Source organism: Elephantulus edwardii, unplaced genomic scaffold, assembly GCF_000299155.1.
Source record: "Elephantulus edwardii isolate Elephantulus edwardi_28Jun2011 unplaced genomic scaffold, EleEdw1.0 scaffold00006, whole genome shotgun sequence".
Classification (NCBI taxonomy): Eukaryota; Metazoa; Chordata; class Mammalia; order Macroscelidea; family Macroscelididae; genus Elephantulus; species Elephantulus edwardii.
The window spans coordinates 4,940,567-4,962,857 of record NW_006399756.1 but is presented as its reverse complement, the minus strand read 5'-3'; the positions used below and the strand labels follow the sequence as shown (position 1 = coordinate 4,962,857).

Genomic DNA, 22,291 nt, shown 5'->3' with positions numbered 1-22,291 from the left:
GGAGCGTCATAGTCACACTCCTAGGAGAGGCGGCAGGTGGAACTGTGTGGCCTCGCCCTCTTTGGCTAAACAGGTAGCCCCGGCTTATGATGAGGTTCCATTCTGACACCACCATTGTTACGTTAGTTCTGACGTAAGTACAGCACTTCATTTCTTCCCTCCCCCTCCCCCCAGTTTTCATTATTATCACTGTAGGTATAAGTCCCATCTTCATTTGTCTTTAAGGGTTGGCATGAGAACAGTAACACCAAATTATATACTATAGCAATGCATGCAGCGCTTGTTACGATTAAAAACACATGCTAACAAGTAACAGTCCTAACAGTTCCCAGAAACCCAAATATGTTGCAACTTGGGGATGACCTATGTTCCTCCCCCCCATAACTGTCTTCTTGTGAGAGGGAACCAGCTTTGAAGATCTTTTTAGCTGCAGGTTGTGGGTTGAGGGGCTCAGTAACACACGTTTAGCTGTGTAACTACAGCTCTAATTGTTCTTTAATGGTAGAGCAGCTCAGAATACCCCTCAGGCTTCATTTGAGGACGCGATCCTACCGTAGCAACCCTAATTGCACTCATATTTCATTTGTGAAAGTGACATTTTTGAAAAACAAACAAGACCCAAAACGAAGGGCATCCTTCCCCAGGCTGTGACCATGTCTCTGTAGCCTAGACCATGGCTTCGAGGTAAACAGGGGTTTTGCCCAGGATTCTTGTTGTTATCAGTACTATAAAAACAAACCTCTAAATTAAAATGAAAAAAACAATCAACAAAACTCAAGAAATAGAAACTGACCACCAACAAAACACAAAGAAATCCAACAAACATCAAGGGACTCGACATGAAGATACTGCTCCGAGAGGTTTAAATGCCATCCCCACAGGAGCCCTGGCATCACGGACACACTTGGGATGAGCACCTTGGCCCCGTCGCCGTTTGCCTGGCACATGCTGCTTGCTTTCAGCCTTTGATCTATACCCTCTGCAGGGTTATATTTCACAGTCCTTCCGGAACACACCGTTCAGTGCTCATGGCAATCGATTCCCAGGGAGCAAGCCATCAAACTTATACCAGTTCTTGAAACCACGGAGATGCATTTGCAAGATAAACGGGGCACGCACTGCCTTATCCCTGGATGACACACCTGGGCTCCACGTGCTTAGAGGTGCCTTAGACGGATGGTCAAGGAAGGCCCTTTACTCTCTCTGACATAATCCCAGCATGCTCCACATGCTCCTGCATTTGTGGGTACACATTATCACTCCTCATAACCAGGGAGAAGAGGAGAGCGTGAACATACCTATAGATAATACAGGCACTGTTCCTGCAGGTGTCACAATTCGCTGTGTCTTGCCCGGTCCGATACGAAAGCCTGCGAGGGAAGAAGAGAGCGTTACAAGGCGTGGCCGGTGCAGCTGCCTTCCCACAGCCCATCCCCAAACCCACTGATGTCCAGTTGATTCCAGCTCAGAGTAGCCCCACTGGATGGAATCAAGCTGTCCCATGAGGTCTCAGGGCTCTGGTGGCCTCGGCGGGAAGGCGTTATGCTGCCAACCCAAAGGTTGATGGTTTGAACCCACCAGCTGCTCTGAGAGAGATGGCTGGGCACTCTCCTCTTGTGGATTTTATAGTCTCTGTAAACCCCCCGGACGGTCAGCTGTAAGTTGGTCTGACTTAATGGCACGTGACAACAATGACAATCACAACAGACGCAGATTGCCACATCTTTCTCTCAATGAGTGGGCTTCTGGCTTTGACCTTTCAGTTAGCATCCAAGTGCTTTATCGTTGCACCACCAGGGTTCCTTTTTTCTGGAGCAAATACTTCTAATTCGAAGCTATGGTGATATAACTCAATTACTGTCATGTTCCCCATCTGACTTCCGCCCCTGCACTTGTATACGACCAGTGCTTCGACTACAGCTAAGATGATATTGAAATTAAATTTAGAATATGAACATAAACTACAGGATGAAGCGGATAATCTGATTTTGTTATAAGCAGAGGGAGTTTGGGCTATTTCCGAGCAGCCCTCTGTTTACCGAGCTGTGAAGAATCTCTCCTGTACAGGGGAAGCCAGCCACAGATCTGCTGACTCCGATTCCGCCGCCTCCTCTCCTGCTGAGGTCTGCACACCACAACCTGAGGGCCAAGGCCCACCTGCTACTGGCTTGTGCACCGAAGGCTGCACCCGCAGCCTCGGAATGGGTCCAGTTACGGTGGCCCTGCAGAGTAGAGCTGCCTGCGGGGCTGCTAAGACTGCAGTCTCTATAGAAGCCCACCAACCCGTCTTTCTCCCATGGAGGGCCTATTGAGCCTCAAACCTCTGACCTTTCAGTTTGCAGATGAGCACTTAGTCACTGTACTCCCAGGGTTCCAGTGTGATAGGCTACACATGAATTACATTTTAAAATCATTTAAAATAGTAAAAGATTAATAATACTGAATGGCATACAAATTTGAAGGTCAGGTCCATCAATGTCTTCATGGAAATTGTTACATAGGTATGTATACAATCATCTCACTTGTGCCTCTCGGCATGCAAATCCCAAATAGTTTTTCTCTGGAGTCAAATAAAAAGTCTGTTGTCCTCTGAGCTGGCCTCACACACTGTCCTCCAAGCTGGCCTCACACTATCCTCTGACCTGGCCACACACTGTCCTCTGACCTGGCATCACACTGTCCCCTGAACTGGCCTCACACTGTCCTCTGAACTGGCCTCACACTGTCCCGAGCTGGTCATTCTCTCTGTCCTCTGATCTGGCCTCACACTGTCCCTGGGCAGCTCGTGGTTACTTTGCTCTAGCTGTTTTCTGGAGAATTTTATTAATTATAGGAAATTAAGGAGCCAAGAAAGAGGTAGAAATTCTCCCGTCACCAATTCAAATTAAGTCAGAGTTTATTAACAGAGTAGTTCAATTTTGTACATTGTTGGTCTGATGAGAAGGGGAGACCCTCCTTCCCATGGTCTCCGCCCAGGTCCCAGGACATACTGACCCCTTTCCTGCTTGACTGGCCCTTTTTCCTCAGTGTTTTCAGCATACATATTTTACCCTAAATATTAGTTTGTACCCAGGGACAAAGAGGGGAACCAGAAAGCAGGAGAAGCGATTTGATTTGCATTGGCTTATAAACTTGTTGGGACCGATTTACCAAGTCAATGTGGCCGTCCTGGGTGCCGAAGGCTCTCTGTCAACATCGCCAGCCAAGTCTTTCATCACCTACACTGCAGAGCTCTCTACTATGCTTCGGAGGTTTTAAATGGAAAACGACTTTTGTTTTCCTGATTATATTGTGCATTGCTAAACATTTGACAAACAGATTTTCTGCTCAGTGCTGTGATGGTCTTGGAGGCTTGGGTAAACTCAGACTTGACCTTTGAGTTCTGTCCAGTTTGCTCATTCATCCAGCCATTCACCCTCTCCTTCCTCACAGCCTGGCATCGTCTGTGAGCCATTCTGTTTGAACAGTAATTGGAATCATGGTATCACTGCATTTGGGTTGACAGTTCTCCATCATTGCTTTCCATGTATCTCTGAAAGCCTTTGCCCTTGACTTTGTCAGAGAGGAAAACTGGGCAGTTTGCTCACCATACTCTCCCCTGTAGCCCTGTCCTCTTTACAACAAGCTCCAAGCATCATTTTTCCTCTGCTTTCTTACCTGGCTCCGACTTCCATGAATCTATTCCAAGGCTCTATCTACCTTGTCATGGCATTGGCTTCTCCCCATTCCCTGTGTTTTGTGCACACATCAGCTTTTCTGATCTACCTTACTCTGCCAGTTCTTGGCCCGTAACTCATTTCTACCCAAGGTCATTCTGTATATTGAAATATTCGAGCCTGTGTACTAACACTGGTGGGTTAGATAGCTAATGTGCGTCAGCTTCTTGGACTGAGTTACAGATGATGTTTGCCCAAGAACAGAAGCAAAACTGGGGTGCACCTCCTAATTATTAACTGAGGAACACTTTCTGGATACCAAGAGAAGTGTCAATTCTAAGCTCATGGGATCTTGAGGACAAAATCTCTCTCCAGCCTTTTGCCACCAACACTGCCTCCCTCCCCGATCATCTTAGAGTTTCCCACACGGCTTATGGAAGAGTGCGGAGTCCTCACAGTACCTGTACCATCCCTGCCTCGTAGACAACGCTGTCACTTGCTATCTGGATCTCATTATTCTCTCACCTCAGGCTTCTGGTGTCTCCTACTACCCTGCTCCTACCTGGGGATTCACGCTGTGCAGGAGGACAGTACCTGGGGCAGTCAGCCCGGCAGTGGACAGATGGGGGCACCAGGCATCTCACGTGCATGCTAGGACTAAATTTCAGTTAGGAATTTGTGTCCTTCCTGAAAAGACTGTCTCTCACCTTGTTAAAGCACACATTTCTCTCCCTTGTTACAGTCCTTCAGTAAAACATAAGTTGCAAAGTGTCATGATTCCAGGTCCTAAGGAGACATTTGTGACTAGATTGAGTCACTGGCCCGATGGAGCAGTAGAAACGGAGAGCCACATGCAGATACATGAATGGATGGGTGCACGCATGCGTGGGTTCATGGTGAATGAATGAGTGCATGAAAGATTGCATCCGTGCGTCATTGGTGCAAGCAAGAATGACTGTCTATAAGAACAAATGCATATTGGACACGCAAATGGACAAATGTATGCACAAATGAGTGGACACGAGCATGAGTGAATGCCCACCCCAAGGGACAGTGAGAGCATTTTTCACACTGCTAAATTGAATGGTAGTACTGTGAAGGGTTGGTGCTCGTAGAACTCCCAAGAGGAGAAATCTGAAACGAGATCTGAAGAGAAAGAAACAGGACACTGGGCATGGGAAGATGCAGGGTTAATTGTTCCCTGCAGAAGGACCAGTGCATGGAACTTTCTGCAGCTGAGAGATGCTGGCATGTCTGCAGGGCAGAAAGGATAGCCAGAGTGGCCAGCAGAGTTAGCAAGCAGAGATTGTGGAAACGAGGCCAGGTTACGTAAGACTGGAAGCTCCTTGGATGTTATTTTAAATTCACGGGAAGGCACTTGCGATCTCCTTGTAGGTAGTTGTTGAGATGCACCATCCAATTGGAACTGACCCAGAGCTGGCCTGCCAGAGGGTTTTCAGAGGCAGTAAATCCCATGGGAGGAGACTGCCCATCTTCCTCCTGCAAAGCAGCTAGTGGATTCAAACCGTGTACCTTTGGGTTGACGGTACAACTCCTTGGAAGTGCACTCTAGACTTTATTCTCAGGTCTCTCCTACACCACCACTTTCCTTCAATCCCTGTCTCTTGCTTTGCTTCCAGCCCAACTGACCTGATCCACTGCCAGTGTCCGGAGGCCTGGCTTGGTTGATGTGTACTGGCAGGATGCAGAGGAACCAGGAGGTCTCATCTGTGCAGAGGTTTCTCTGTGGCTGCTCTGTCATAGCCAATTTTGAAGAAAAACTGATGGTCAGGTTTATTCCCACTGTGTCTGAGAACAGTTTAGAGGACGTCGCTGCCATGGGCTTTTCTGGAGGGTTGACTTCTGCATGTAGCTAGGATTGTTGTTTGCTGCAAAGATTCAAATCTTTGGAGTTCATAAGTGTGGTTTGCAGCAAATAGAGGCCAGCTGGAGACTAATTTGTGGGCAAAAAGTCAAGTGTTGACCTTGTGTGGTGTGGTTAAGTCACAGCCTGCCTCCAGCAGCTAATGTCAGTCAGGGTATGCCTGCTAAAATTTTATTACATGGGAGGGTGTTCTCGATGGAAGGCTTTTAACTATGTAATCCACTGTACTTACTGCACTGGTAATCCATCTAATTGTCCTTGGAGCTTCCAAGCTGTAGGCTTTAGTGTCACTGATAATTTTATGGTTACAATAATAATTACGTTGCGGCATCTGAATGAGTTTATCCTCCAAATAAAGAGGAAGAAATCCAGGGAACACAGAGTGCTAGTATGGCATTTCCCTCAGTATACATCTCTTTCTTCCTTCTGAACATGGAAACAAATCAGAGAAACAATCTTCGGAATGATGATCTTTCTAAATGGCCATTGACCGGAAGAGGAGCGTTGAAAACTCTTTGACCTCCTGGAGCAGATCTTCCTCCTCCACTGTCAGCAGGGCTAAGGGGCATTTCTGATTCTAGACCTGGCACAGGAGAGCTCAGAGGCTGCTCACAAAGCCAGGGAGAGGAGCATCTTTACCTGGCATGTGGCTGGGCGCTGCTGCTTTTCTGTTTTGATGAGCATCAGGTGTAAGCAATCCTCTGCCTGATACCCTGGGACCCTCTAGGTGTTGGGTCCATATTAATGTCGTGAAATTAGGTGTTGGGTCCATATTAATGTCATGAAATTGGGCAGTCCGCCATTGCATTCGCCGATGGAGTCAATATTGGTTGCATGCAGAAAGAAAAGGAAAACTATGAGCTCTCTAGTTTATCCTTCTCTCCTAACGTGAACCTCTTTGACTCTAATGGTGAGCATCTGAATTGTAATTATGGGGGTTTAGTGTGTATTTATATTTGCAGCCTCACGTGCCATTATGCCATTTTCTTTGGTTTCTCATGATTTATCAGCGTTGTTGGCTCTTATCATTTTACACAGCTTAGAATACTTTGAGTTCAGAACCAAGGACAGCACCAAGAGTTGAAGGTGCTATCTTTCCAGTTTTGGTTTTGTGTTTCATTGACTCTCTTGCCGAATCCGTCTAGATCACAGCTGTAACTCGGGGTTCTCCTTCACAGCTCTCCTCCCTTGATGCTCTTTGGCATTCATTGGGAAGGCCAACCCAATGTTGCCGAGTCCATTCTGTCAGTGACCCGCTCAGAGGACTTCCGAGGCTGTGTATCTTTATGGAAGAAGAGACATCCCATCTTTCTTCTACACAACAGCTGATGAACTCAGACTTCTGACCTTTGGTTACCAAGGAAACATCCTGTGCCGACATTGCCATGAGGTGTAAAGTTGGCGAGGTGCACAGCAATGCCGGTGATGCTGGCACGGGGCTTGACCATGGTTCTGTCGTATCTAGGGTTGCTGTGAGCTCAACCAACAAGCTGAACCAAACAACGAAGACCTTGCAGTCTGTCAAAGCACATGGGTTAGAGGAGCTGTTGTCCTGTATCGTTTCAAGCAGAAGGGAATTGGAGAAACTACAAGCTGGCTTTGGTGCATTCTAGTTTTCTCGTCACTTCTAGTTCTACAGTTAACTGAATCAGAGCTCTTCACCCCTTTTTAAAGAAAACAAAACAGACGTGATTTATGGAAGACAGTTAGGAAGCCGAGCTGGGACACCCACCTTCATAAACCTTCATCTTGAGCCTGAGGGTTTCCTCTCCGGATGGCATGCTCAGGGCTGAGTCAGCACACTGCTCCCCAGTTGCTCTGGCTACCTCCTGCTCTTCCAGTAATCAGCTTCAGGTCTGCCATTGCAATTGTATTCCAAATATAATAATCAATTTCTGCACTTCTGCCAGCAGCCAAAGACTGGAAGCACCCAAATGTCCATCCGCAGATGAATGGTTAACAAAATGTGGATATAGGTGCACTGCTGCTCAGTCAGCACGAGAAAGAGAATCTCCATGAGCGCCCCCGAATGGGCAAAATGTCAGAAATGATGGGGAGCCACGTTAGTCCACCACAAGAGACAAACAGTATGATCTCACTTGAAATAAGCGAATACCTAGAAGCTGAAGATCATCAGTGGTCACTGGAGGCTGGAGGAGATGGGAAGGGGGACCATTCAAGCAGGGACAATGAGTTTATGTTGTGGTGAAGTGCTTTGGAAAAGGCTAGCACTAGGACAGCACCGTTTGAAGAATGTAATCAAGAAAGTGTGCATGGAGAAATGACTGACCTGCTGGGTTGGGGTTTTGTATATATTTTCACTATAATTTACAGAAATCCAGAACACAGAAATTTACTTTCATATCTAGAGAATCCACGCCAGTTCTGGCACTGATTGGAGAGTGTGAGTCCTCAGCTATTGTTGTTGAAAACTTCCAAAGAAAGAAGCCATTAGGAGTGGAATTAAACGCGGATAAGCACGTGACTGAGCTTGGGCAGCATTTCTGTAACAAAGCCTTGGAGATGACAGGAGGGAAGAAGAGCCATGAACCTCAGCCTGGGAGCTGCACCATAGTGGTGCTGAGAGGCAGGGATCACAGGCAGCTGGGCGGTGGCAGTCAAGAATCGTGGGCAGCTGGGTACGGGGATTGTGGGCAGCTGGGCCTGGTGGCAGTCAAGAATCATGGACAGCTGGGTAAAGGGATCGTCGGCAGCTGGGCCTGGTGGCAGTCAAGAATCGTGGGCAGCTGGGGACAGGGATTGTGGGCAGCTGGTGCAGTGGCCGGCAGCCTCTGCTTTTCTTGAGGTTCCCAGGAGGAGCTCTAAGGTAGCTCGGCCCTGCATGGCCGCAGAGAGTGTTCTAAAATGTCAGAGAAAGGTCGCCAAAGCTTCTTCCCTGACAGGTATTCTCTGAGACCTTGAAGATAAAGGTAGAGGGGCAGGACTAAGGACTTTGAATCAAAGATACAGAAATGCTTTAACTTTGCTTGAAAGGTCAGAAAAGCGAACAACAAATGTCTCCTACAGTGCACATGATCAGAAGCAAAATCCAAGATATTTATACGCGTCCCCGAAAAGAAAGAGTGATCAATGGAAATGAATTCTATGACATCAAATATTAATGACTAGTTTTGGAATACTGGGTTAACTGTATTCCATCATTTCCAGTGTCGAATGAGCATCTCATCTGGAGGGGCCAGTCCCTGTAGAAGATAGTTATTTGGTTTGTTGTTGTTGTTGTTATGTGCCGTCGAGTCGCTTGCAACTCAACGACCCTATGTACAAGAGCTCTAAACACTGCTTTATCCTGGGCCAATCTCGCTGTCTCTGACACACTCCCTCCCACCACCCCAATCACAGAATCGATCCATCTCATCGAGGATCTTCCTATCCTGCTCTGTCCCTCCACCCTCCCAAACATGATGTCCCTTTCCAAGGACTGGTTCCTACTTGCAACATGCCCAAAGTATGTGAGATGGAGCTTCAGAATCCTTGCCTCCAAGGAGCAGCCTGGCTTCACCCTCTCCAGGATGAACCTGTTTGTTCTCCTAGCAGTCCATGGGATATTCAACACTCTTGTAGATAGTGAAAAATGGAGAAAGCCCTCCACAAGATGGTCTGGCCCAGTGGCTGTGACAGTGGGCACCACAGCTCTGGTGAAGACAGTGGGGAAGAGATAGTTCCTTGTGCTATATATCCTGCCCTGCAGCGGGACCACACTTAACCACGGCAGCGTGGTAGCAGAGCAGGAAAGATTCTGAGAATGCATCACTAGGTATCTCCCAGCCTTAGCCACAGCTCTCTTCCTCCGCTGGAGGCTCTCTTCTTGCATTCCTGTGGCCTGTGGCTGGGGCGTTGTAGCATGCCCGGTCTGGCTGCAGAAAGCGCATTCTCTCAATCAGCATCTCGACGCTGGTCCCCTGTAACAACTCATGGCCCCTTCCCCAAGCTTTGCATGGGTGCACAGGGCTGTTGCTGCTCTGCTTTGAAAATGGCCCTGTGATTTCCAGTCAGCAAGTTCTGAGCTGCACAGCATTTTGAATGGGGAGACCCGGGATGTCCTCTTCTGTGTGGCCTTTAACACACTGGTTTCAGGGTTGTGGAATTGCCCAGTGGCACTCGTGTCACGGCTGTGTCGTGGTGCAGTGGCTCCAGCTCTCTGCCAGGCCTGGTGTTGCTGGAGAACTGAGAAGGCATGCTCTCTGCTCTCAGTGATAATGAGATGCAGTTGTTTAATTTATGCTCTTAATTTTGATCTCTCTTGTTCTTTCGGCGTTCTCACTGGCTGCCAAAAACATTTGTTCTTCTACATTCTAGCCCAGGTTTGGGCCCCAGCTGTCCCTTCTTGATAACTAAGCCATCAGTTATGTCAGCATCTTAAAGGGCTCTTTCCCTTAATAGTCTTAAAGTGATATTAATTTGAGGCATAAAACGATACCACTACCATTGTTGGGGCAGATTAAATTCCAAAATGCAGTCTTTGTTCTGCTGTTTCCAGTGCCCCCTCCTGTGTTGTAAGACCACAGCATCTTTGGCTTGTTTTTCGTTCTAAGTCATCACTAGACATTTGCTAGGTCAGACCCTGGAGTTGTTCTTATTTCACATATTAGCTCTTTGGTAGCAGAACTGAATGTTGCTGAAATCTTTCTCCATATATCCATGGAAACCCCACCACCTCGGAAGCATCTGAGTTAATACAAGTTTGTTGAGGGAAAATGAAGTCAATTTTGCTAACCAGCTGTCAGATCACACGTGGGTCAGGAAGGCGGTGGACTTCCCCAGGCAGCGCTGGGACTTCCTCCTCCCGGGAGCTGCCTCCGCCCGTCTCCTAGCCTGTGTTTTCTGCCATGTTAGGCTCAGCACTTCTGTGTTCCTTGGGGGTCTGGGATCGTCAAAGTAAATTCTTTGCAGAGGAAAACAAAGTTGTTGTTACTGTTACTGTGTTGTCGAGTTGCAGACAATTCATAGTGACCCTATTAACGAAAGACCTGAACATTTACATAACTTTCATCGTTTCTCCACATTCATAGTTTCCAGAGGCAAGCTATTTTGGAAATGAATGTCACTCCTGCTTCCAAGCTTGTTTTAATCGGAGCTCCACCAAACACTGTCCACCATGAGTAACCATGCTTGCATTTGACACATTAATGTCATAGTGTTTAGCATCACAGCAACCACGAGTTACCGCTGTACAGCAAGTGGACAGCCTAGTGCTATGCCACTTAGAAGACTGTTTCATCAAAAACAATTAGAACCAGGCCTGAGGGCCAAGGATTAGAGTCACCCCCCTTTGGCTTATTAGCATCTCTTTCTGTCCACACAGCCAAAACTATGTAATGTTTTGAAAGACACTAAGTAGCAGTGACCCCCAAACTCATGGTGGTTACAGTTCTTCTGAGCCTTCGGGATGTCTGTTGTTGATTGTCATAGAGTAGGTACCTGCTCGGGGTGACCTGTGACGTGGGTGGACCTGTGCTTCCTGGGTTTTCAGGGCTGTGACCTTCCAGGAGCAGCTAGAGAGGTCTTTCTCCTGAGGGGCCGTGGGATGGGCCAGGAGTGGAGCGGTGAACCATGTCCTCCACTTGGGGTGTCTGATGAGATGGCCACAGGCCGGTGTCTCTTCCCTGCCCTGCCTGAGTGGTGCCACACTATTGGTTCCCTGGATGACTCTGCTAAGGGAATTAGACATTCAGAGTCATGGTGAACTCGGAGGAATGTTCTGTGAGGATGTGTTAGCTAGATTTTCCCACACTTTATAGCGCAGGCCCAGCCTGGGAATCCCTACATCACGGTAACATCAGACAAACAAAAATGCCAGTTGCAATCCAAACAGATTAGGGGGAAAGGAATTTTTTTTTTTTAAGCACACCCCATTCACAAATTGAGCTATGCGTTGTCATCTTTTTTCTTCATTTCTTCATCTTACTAAAATTCTTCAGCAGTGGATGAAGTCCTCCAGTCAGTAAATGTCCCATTCTTCCGCCTCTCAGCACTGAAATGTTAAGTCTCGGTGAATCAGCCCTGCATGTGACGCTGTGTCTTAAACCCTGTGAGATGCATGTAATCCCTCAGGGGACTTGTCAATAGTCTATGTTACTGCAAGTTCGTTCTGATTATAGACTCTGGAGGGCTTTGCTGTAAATGAGCCAAAAGAAGTCGCTTCCCCATGCTCGCACGCTCACTGCCCATCAGATGTCCGCTGCCCATGCTCTCATGCACGGTGCTCTCTTAGGGAATCCTGTCCTCACATACTTGACATCCAGAGCACGTTTTCCAAGAGGGAGGAGTTGCTTTTATCGTAAGAAACCAGCATTCCTGCCATGTGGCTGCTTCTGTTAGCTTTTCCATCCTTGGCTCTTGGATGGCCATCTTCCCCTTTCTGTCCTGAGCCTCTCTGCATGACCTCCAGCTGGTTTTCCAGCATCCTGTTTGGGCGTCACTTCAAGAACGTCCCATAGTGGACTGTGGCATCTAATTAGATGTTTCCCACTCACGGCCACCATGTGATGAGGGGACCCTAGTGGCTCTGTTTATGGGTTCAACATTTTCCCAGCTGGTGTGATCCATATTGTCATAGTTTAAGACCTACACCAAGACCACCTCTTTCTTTCACCGTTGTTAGGTGCTATTGTGTCAGCTCCGACTCAGAGTGACATTATGTAGAGTGTTGAGCCTACTGTCATAGCCAGAGTACCCTGGCAGCCACCGTGTCGATTCTCTGTGCTGCTGGCCTCAGCGTTCCCGAACAGTCATCTCGGGGAACTTGTCTCTCATGACATCGTGTCCCGGGTAGGACAAAGTCTCACCATCGCCACGTCTGAGAACCATACTGGCTGTGCTTCCTTCAGCACTGCCGTGTTCCGGGAAGTCCATGTGGACACCAACTCGTGTACCAATCCCACAATGTGAACACATCCATTCTCCTTCCATCTACCTGTCTTGCTTCCACATCCCTCCAGGTATTGGAACAACAACAATGGAAAAGACCGTGGCTTTCGTTAGGATCTCTCTGTTCATCAAGGTGACATACTTCCCCCTTTCACACTTTAAAAACACATTTTTGCTGAAGATTCTCCCCACTGTCCCATTTGCTTTTCTGAGTGCTGCTTTCATTGGGTATTGATTGTTGATAAAAAGAGAATGAACTTCCCCCCATTTATCATGATGTTGCTTATTGGTCCAGTTGTGAGACTTCTTTCATGGTCCAATATAGCACACACTGAACGCTGTCATCTTTCTATCTTGATCATTAAGTTCTACAAATCCTCTCCACTTCTGATCAGTAAGGTTGTGGCATCTGCCTCTGTGACTGGTTAGAAAACTGAGTTCCTGCCTTCAGAGTGTCCACCCCAACTTGGACTGGCTGCTCCCTTTCCTGTCTGGCCATCTCCCCATCTCTCCTGCCAAGGACCATGACACACATCTTACTCGCTGACCTCACCTCCCCACCACCAGCAGAGCGTTGGCTGGATGAGGGCAGAGTTTCTCCTTCGTGAACCACCTGCGTCTGCGTCCGAGTGTGGCGGTGTGCATGTTCAGTACAATTTTCTGTGTAATGAATAAATGAATGACAATGAATAAATAAATGGCATATTCCGGCGAGTATCATGCTGTGCTAATTGGTAGCCTGATTCCCCCAACCCCCTCTAGAAAGGAAAATAGGACTGTCAGTTTTGTGCTTCCCAGCGGGATCAGGTGAGAACGTCATCTAAATGGATTACCATGATGCCATTTTTAAACAACCCTGCACAAGTGGGAAAGGCCCATCACCTTTTGTTTCCACCCTCAGTTATTAAAAGAAATGACTTTGGCTGAGCCTCAGCCAGGTTCTCTGGAAGATGTCACATCCTTATCTTAGACGCGCTCCTGGTTAAATGGTTTCACTGAGGAACATTGTTAGTGACTGAAGGGCTTCCTTCAAGCAGTGTCGACAAGTGAACTTCTGTGGACGCGGGAACTCTCCAGATGTGATGCCACAGTCACTTGGGGAAGGGTGTGGCTGTGAGAAAGGACCCTCGTGGCACAGTGGGTTACATGTTGGACTGCTAATCAAAAGGACCAAACTGCCTCCATCACAGTGGGAGGGTGACTTAGAAAGCTGCTGTGGTTTGTTTTCATTATAGAGAAGTGGGTCCATCCTAGTGGTGAGGCCGGTAGCTCGGCAGACGGAATAAAGATGCAAATCCACATGGTCACCTTGTCCCTGTGCTGAGCACGTGGCTGGCAGCCCCTTTCTTGCTCTCACTCTGCTTCTTTCTCTCCTCTCACCTTCAAGCTTGTTGTTCTTGCCTTTCCCCAGGCCTCTGTCCCAGAACCCTTGCTCAGTTCCCTCTGCACAGAGCCACACATAAGAAAAGTAACAACCACAAAACAATGGACTTCACCGTCAGGTGTGCTTGCCCTATTACTATAAAAAAGTACATGAAGATAGAGACGAGACAGATCCAGAAGTGGACTTGGGGTTTTTTAGTGCTTTAAAATAAAATTTTTATAGTGTGTAATGTAAAAACAGACATTCCTCCAGGTCGTATAGCCCTAGTGTACAAGTTGCTATATCATGGTCACTTGTGGTTGCTGTGAGGCTGAACACTGTGTCACTGATGTGTCAGATATGTTAATGGTTGGCTACCCAATGCAGACAGAGAGTGGGGTAGAGCTCCCCAATTAAAACAAGCTTGGAAGGAGGAGTGGCATCCACTTCCATAACAGCTTGCCTCCGGAAACCCTATGAGCCTTGAGAGAGGATGAAAGGCACCCAAGCTTAAAGGACTCTTCTTCATAGGGTCGCTATGATTCCCCCGAGACTGGACGACACTTAACAACAACAACAACAATGTAAAAACTTTGGGGAAATGGTAATTTTATTTTCAGTCTATTATTGTAGACTGCCGGCCTGGCTACACTGTATCAGAGAGAAGCTTACATGTCCTTTCGTTTGATACATTCATGAAATCAAGGAGAAAATAAGTTATGAAATTACACCCATAATGATCTGAACAAAATCCAATGTCCTGCAAACACCAGGAATAGCTATTAATAAGGAAAACAACTTCCTGGGCTGAGCTGAAGCTATGTTGATTAACTTGTTTTCCTGGAGGAAATCAGGGCTAAGCTGGTAGAGATAAAGCCTAAACTATAATTTATTGGAAATTAATGAAAATGAATTTTGGTGGCATTGGCTACCAAACCAGAATGAGATTAGGGATGTGGACACCCTGCGTTAAGACAGATTTTTTCCTCCGGACTGCCATTTCTGTTCTTTCCCCACCCCTCCCCTCCAGCTAGCTGGTCGACATACAGTCCCACTTATGGGGAGAAACTCTGGAAGCATTTGTTATGCATCCGCTGGTAGTAATGATATACAGAGACACGTTTCCTCTCTTATTTATCATCTCTTTGGGGTTGTGTGCAGAGGAGCAGCTTGGCCAACAATCTTCAGTGAGAACTTGCTCTTCTGAGGGATTTTTGTGTTTTGTTCTAAAAGTCTGACCTTGCATTTAGTTTTAAACAAATGCTCTAAAGCTCTGTATGCTGAAGAAATGCAATCTTTCCATTTTGATGCAATTGTTTTAAAAAACCTACTAATGTCCAATTTACTCGACTTTTATCTTTTGAGACAGCCTCTTGCAGGAACTGATCTGACAGTGATGGGAAGTTTTCACCCCTTTTTGAACCAAAATAGGCTCTTTTTTTGTTGTCTTTGCCCGTGTGCTCAGTTCTTGCGACGGCCTTCTGCAGTGGTGGTCTTTAAATGCATGCAAAGCAGCAGCAGCCGGAGGGGGTAAAAGAAACCCCCACGCTGCCTGCAGCAGAGAGATTCCTCTTCCTGGAGATCCTGTGGCACAGGGTAGAACTCTCAGAACTGGGTCTCCAAAACTGTCAGTCTTAAAGGAGTAGACGCCTCATCTCCCCCCCCCCCCGGGGTTTGAACAGCCAACCTTTAGGTTCATAGTCCCTCACTTAGCCACAATGGTACCAAAGCTCTGTAAATGCATTCAAGGTTAGTTTTTATTTTCCAGGGGACACTTGCCTTCCAGCTGTTCACGTGAATGTGGACATGCATTTGAAGACCTCAGAGCCAGATGGACACTAAGTAGTGGTCCCTCCACAAAGTCACACATGGCCTGGGATGCCAGGTCTCCAGAGAAGTGTCATTGGGTGGGCTTTGTCCTGGCATTCTACTCCCTGTGCAGCAAGCTCTTGAGTTTCTTCTTCACAGAAGAATTCCCTTTACTGCTTAAGACCCTTAGAAAGTCGCTTCATTCTCGGGGCCCCTTTGAATGGTGGCCTCTGCTTCCTCCAGTGGTATGTTGCAGGCAGCCTTGGAGGTATGTGGGGTTGATGTCTGATCACCACAGTTACCATGATAAAAAGCCAGTCGCATGGATCGTTGGGTTTCCGGGTGCACAGAACCGTTACGCTGGCATGCTAAGGTTGTCTGTTCAATGTGAAAAGTGAAATATTGCATGAATGACCAAATGGGACATGGAGACATGAAACGAGCACATGCTGTTGGAAACTGGCACTATGTGCTTGCTCAGTGCTTGGTTGGCACAGACCTTCGATCTGTAAGAAACACAGTGATCTAAGATGCAATGAAGTGAGTCAGCCTGCATGCCCTCTGCAGACCACGGACTAGCACATGCCCTACTGACCTGGGGCTGGAGCTTTGAGGTCTCTTCCAGTAAGAGGAAGATCTCAGATTTGCCTAGGCAAGCAAAATGATTGCTTTGTCACCACATGGGGACACCCCTTGGTCGCCTTTTCAGGGCTGTGACACATGGGCGAGTCCACCAGTAAACTCCAGGGTCACCACTTCTCACTGGCCTTGGAGAAATTCCTTAGTCATCTGAGCCTCGGCTTCCTCCTGGCACCGCTGTTTGGAGGTTGGGAGTGGGCAGCACCCAATGGCAGGCAGAGTGGAGAGACCACAGGCTCCACCAGGTCCCACAGAGCCAGTGGGATGACGACTGTGCCAATCACTGTCACATCACTTACCAGAAATTCCATGGGATTAGGAAAGAGAAAAAAAAGAAGTCTGAAAACTAGAACTTGCATTTCATCTTTCTTCTTCTTTTAATCTGAATTCCAGGACACAAATCCATAAATTCCATAAGCGTTCCTGTCATGCCTTGAATTGCTCATTTCATCTGCAAATGGGGTGTCAGAATTGCCTAGTGGCTCACTAGTGAGCCTTTTATTCACCTCCCAACTTAAAAGGCTGGGGAGGCATTTGAAATCTATTTTGGCATTCTGCACAGGAAGATTATTTAAATTACATTTTCCAGAATGTGTGATACCTACATGAAGCCCAAAGCAAGAATCTGAAATGGATTTTAAATTCCTACAAATACAGTTTGCTTTATTTTTCCTATTAAGGAGGGGCAGGCTTATTATTTCATGAATTTAAAAATAGTGTTTACAAAGTTACATAAATATATGCTATAGAAAATATATACTACTGCCCTCTGAATTAAATGGAAAGTATGCTAGGGAGACCATGATCAATTCTTCCATTTCAGAGTCCTAAAAGATGGTAACTTGAATACTTCTCCCAGATATACAAAAGGCATTAGTTGGAACAAGGGGAAATTACTTGCACCCAAAATGATTCAGAAACTTGACTGGTAAGGGGCAAGGTCAACATGTATTGTTCTGGTAAAGATAAGAAACAGATGAAATGTCAAGAGAGAAAAAGCCAAAACAGTAGAATCATTGTGCATTTCAATGGCAATCTGTGGTGAACGGATTCCACCCCGCCCCCCTCGATTCCTGTATTTTAAGGTAATGGTTGAAATTATAATGTTCTACATATCTCAGTTGAATTTACCTAGAGCAGAAAGGGTTCTTCTCTTATTTGAACGTTCATATAGTAAAGTATATGGACTTGTGGGGCCAGAGCCAACTTACATGTTGAACTGCTAATCAAAAGATCAGCAGTTCAAATCCAGGCACTGCCCTGTACCAGAAAGACAGTCAGTCCCCCTCCCATAAAGCTGTGCAGCCCCAGACCCCCAGTGGAAGGTTCCTAGGGAGGACCCCTAAATAAGCTGCAGTCTACTTTATGGCAGTGTGTTTGGTTTTGGGATATATGGTCAAAGGGGACTCAGAAGGCTAGGCTGAGCTGGGCTAGAGCTACTGTGGAATCAGTTTAAAGACTAGAGTGTGCTTGATCCAAGCCATGGTTTGTTTGCTTCCATTGCATCTGAAAACTGTACAGTGAGTAGGGATGATGGGAGAGGAATCAGAGCTTTTGGGTAGTCGGTGTTGCTGAAGAGTACTGCCTAGTCTGAACTTGCAAAACCCAAGCCGGTCGGCCTTGAACAAGTACAACCAGGGCACTTCCTAGGGGCCAGGAGGGTGAAACTTCACCTCACACACTCTGACATTGTTGTCAGGAGGGACCAGCCCCTGGGAAAAATACATCATGCTGGGGAAGGCAGAGTCAGAGGAAGGGAGGGAGTCCCCCAACAGGATGGACTGACCTTGTGACCGTAACGAAGGCTTGAGTGTATCAGAGACTGTGAGCGAGGTGCAGGAGGACACGGTTCACGTTTGTTGTTCAGGGTCGCTGCGAGTTGTTTTGACTGGATGGCACTTAACCACCACAGCGTACTTTCCCTAAATAACATGCCCCTGGAGGGAAAGCACACATCCTTGTAATGTGGGAAGCTACGCCCTGAGGTGGGCATGGTTTTCAAAACTGGAAAAACCGTCCATATGCTCTGTGCTGTCCACTGACCCAAGCCAACTTGTGTCCGCTGCCCTGAAGACAAAGTCAAAGCTTCATATCTCCATTCTGAAATCTTCCACTTCTGTGAGAACCAGCTGCTTTGGGCTGACCCCGCCTCCGGCAGCCCCACAGCTATCAGTGTCTGACTTGATGGGGCTGCAGTGGCCGAGATTTCTGGAGACTACTGACCCATCTCCCATGGTGCCTTGGGCATGGTCCGGAGCAAGTTAACGTTTACATCACTAATGGCAAGAACCTTCCAATCCTCTGAAGTGGACCAACGTATACAATAAGCCAGCAAGCTTTTCTTCATGTGCTCACCTGTACCATGCGTCACCTCCCTGATTTTAGCAGTTGGGGGACTACTTCTCAGTCACAAAGTAACTTTTTTTTTTTCTTTTGTGTGTGTACCCTCAAATCAGATCTGACTGGTACAGCAGGAGATTGTCCCTCCTTCTTCAGCAGAGCATCTGGTGGATTAGAACTGCTCACCTCTGGGAGTGCAGCGCTGCTTCTTGCCACTAGGCCACCAGAGCTTGCCACAAAGTAACTTCTAAGAGGTGGCTTCTCCTGGGCACAATGGCTCTCTGAGATCCTTCTCTTCCCTCTTCCCTCAGATTCCAGCCCACAAGGCCAGTCTCCTTAATAGAAGGAGGCCAGTGACCCTGGCCAAAGTGAAGGTCAAGGTTCGTGGAGAAGTGGAGCCAAGCTTCCACTGTTGAACCGGGCTGGTTCCATGGCTTCTGTCCCCAGCTTCACGCAGGGCATGAACTGCCCAGGAAGCCTGCAGGCCAACCAGCAGCACTGCTTCTAAATGGTCTGGGCTACAATCACAGTGGAGGGAAATCATGGAAGTGATGTATCGTACACTTTAGAAAATGAAGTGCTGACCTTTCATCCCATTCATAGCATGTGGGGAGGGCATGTCCTGCCGGGTGAGATTCCTGTAAAGACACCACTGTGATTGTTGGTGGAGCTGCAGAGGACGGGGAGGCTCCCCTCCCTCCTTCCCCTCCTGGACGGAGACAGGCCCAGCTAAGCACGTGTAAGGCTCTGTCTTATCAAGCAGCCGATTTGGGCCCGAGTGCCCTTCCCGAGGCTGCACAGCCAAATGGAGGTGCCCTCTCGCCTGCTGTGTCCAGATTTCCTGAGGCTCTGCTGTCAGGAGCCTGGGAAGGTCCTTAGTCAGAGCCCAGCATCCAGCCTTCAGCCATGTGGGACAGTCCTCTGCTCCGTGCCTCAGTCAGTTCACCTCTCACCTGTGCCCTCCAGAACTGTGATACCATGTGTTCCGTTGGGTAGGATAATTAGCGCCAATTCAGAGATTTCCCATCCCCTGACAGGCCCTTCTGAAGGCTGCCCTGGTTCTGAGAGATCTGGTGATGTGGGTTGTAACAAGCACATCACTTCTCTCCTCCTCCCATCAGGCAGCCAAGTTACCGCAGCCGACAGCAAGAGTGGCAGACAGACGTGGCTGGCCTGGCCCCTTGTTCCTGCCAGTTGGAGAGGGAGACCCTTCTCAGGCTTTACGACCTGCTGCCACGTAGAAATTCTCCGTGTGGGTCCCATCTATGTTTGAGGCAGCTCTGGGGGGCACCGTCTGGAGCGTGTTAATAATGTGTTATACTGTAATCTAAAGACAAGCACACTTGAGATTCAAGTCCACCAGTGAGTGGTTCAGCCAGAGACAGACAAGGATGGGCAGCTCTGCAGTTTACAGCCTCCCTAAGCTCCCAGAGGGTCGGCTACAAGTCGGTTCTAATTCCACAGGAAGGTGTCGCGCCCCCCAGCCCACCTGGCACAGTGCCCCCTTTCAGGGGACATGCGGCATAGGCCTCTGAGCGTGAGTGTTTGACAGATGCATGTCCTACCGCTCTGAACCACATTTCTGCCTTTTCCATTTGGTACTTAGGGTCTCTCCATTTATTATATAATGAGGCCCCATCTCACTTACTTTGGGCCTATTCTCAGGAGGAAACAAATCCTTGGAGAAAGATACCATGCTGGGGAAGGTGGAGGGTCAGAGAGAGAGGGAGACCCTCAGGAGCGGGCTGGCACATGACTCCGCCATGGGCTACAGTGGGACAGAGGGCACCACGATGGTGCAGGGCAGGTAGAGTTCAGATCTTTGTCCATCAGGTCACTGTGAGTGCTAGTTGACACCGTAGCACCCAACAATAATGTCTATATGACTAGAGACCAACAGGCCCATGGCCGGAATCTGACCGCCACTTCTTGTCTATAAAGTTTTATTGCAGCAGCCGTGCTTACTCTTACTATCTGTGGCCACTTTCTAGATTCAAGAACCAAGCCGAATAATATCAACAGAGACTGTGGCCCGCACAGGCCGGACGAGTTACCGCCTAGCTCTTCACAGGAAGTTTTGCAGCTAAAACAAAAGGCGTGTCGCCTAAAACACTGGCTCGATAGCCTCGAACGAATACAGATCCCTGTGGGATGTTCTAGAAGGAGCTTCTTAGCTAACCCAAGCGTGATGCCTCTCCAGGGGTTCAAATCCCCCCAGTGCCTCCGAGCAAAGATGAGGAGGATCCTCCTTCGGGGAACGACTGGCGGGTCGGCCTCGGCTCAGCGGCAATGCGCGAGTGAACTTTTCAAAGGGGTCGTGGTGGAGTTCGTTACCGTGGTTAAGTAGTAGGCTCTTGACTGAAAAGTTGGAGGTTCAAACCCAACAGCTGCCCCCATGGGACAAAGATGACACAATCTGCTCCTGTTAAGATAATGAATCAGGAAAGCCCTGGGTCCATCCTCCTCTGCCCCATAGGGTCCCCTGGGCTACTTCCCATGACAGTGAGTTAGAATTAATCCAATGGCAACAAGTTTTGGGATTTTGTTTTTAACTCAAGGTTAATGCCCAGATTCCTTAAGCTAGAAAAGGAGAGATTGGAGCAGGCTGCCGACACACTGTGATGACTCCACACGCAGAGACAGGAGTATGTCAGCACTAAGGACCTGAGTATCCAAAGGTCAGCACTCGGCGGGACAGAGCGGAGACAGGTGCCTTGGGAGCCCCGAGGGTGTGTGGTGGGGGGCAGTCCTGCTGTCCTCCTGGGCTGCTGGGAGTCCGAGTCGACTCTGTGGTCACAGATTTGTTTCTGTTGGGGGTCTCCCAACCTCTTTGGTGTGAGTCTCTGCTCGTATGTCGTGGGGACTCCAGTCTTGCCCGTCTGTGGTTGACGAGGAGGGAGGGTATCTCATGAGCGTTATGAAGCACTCCCTCAGGGCCTGTGTGATGGCCAGCTGGCCCCCTGGTCCTGAGGCCACCGTTCTAGTTCTCATAGCCAGCATCAGTGGGCTGTGTGGGGAGTGGGCTCTGTGGGCAGTGCCCAGGCCTGGGCCTTGTTGGCTTCTTCTGGGGACCATCCAGCCCCTGGGACACTCTCTCTCCCTTGGTCAGCGAGGCCAGGCCCCCCAGGAGTAGCCTGTAATGGCCAGCAGGAGTGAGCGGGGCAGGATTGCCTAGCCTGTGTGTCGGGGAGGAGCCCGTGGGCTGGCTTGTTCCAGGATTTTCTCCTTTTAAGCCCTGGGATGGTGTTGGCTCTGACTCAGTGCAGCCCACAGAGCCCCAGGATGACAAGATCTCAGCACTGATGTCCACACGTTCCAGGGCCTGGCTGTGGCCTGGGTCCTGCTGGTCTGCCTCTGCTCCAGGCAGACACTGGGGAGCCCTGAACAGGAGAACCAGGGCACAGCGCCAGGCAGATCCTGGCCTCGGGGGACACGCCCCCACTGCTGGCATCAGGCTGTCAACAAGCAGAGGACTCAGTGCAACACTGTGGGGGCACGGCCGCAGAAGGAAACAGCCGTCTCCCTCCGCCACGGCCACGCCGACGAGTGGGCTGAGGAGCCTGACCTGCAGGCTGCTGGCCAGAGGCGTCCCCTCGCAGATCCACAGCTGCTCAGCACTGGTGTTGAACTTGGTGTCCCACCTGCCTGGCTCTCAGCCTTCAGCCTCATTACTCAGGTGGTTTATGTGAGCCGGCCCTTGTGGGGAAGAGA

General features: G+C 48.5%; 2 protein-coding genes across 2 annotated transcripts in view; one reads left to right on the top strand and one right to left on the bottom strand.

Moving 5' to 3' along the window:
- DOCK1 (dedicator of cytokinesis 1) overlaps positions 1-22,291 on the top strand; it is a 460,736-nt gene that overhangs the window by 181,520 nt on the left and 256,925 nt on the right. The window lies entirely within an intron of this gene.
- FAM196A (family with sequence similarity 196, member A) overlaps positions 1-22,291 on the bottom strand; it is a 50,683-nt gene that overhangs the window by 19,031 nt on the left and 9,361 nt on the right. The window contains exon 2 of the mRNA XM_006879866.1: positions 1,299-1,370. Coding sequence (XP_006879928.1) covers positions 1,299-1,370 — 72 coding nt within the window. The remainder of the gene's footprint in view (positions 1-1,298; positions 1,371-22,291) is intronic.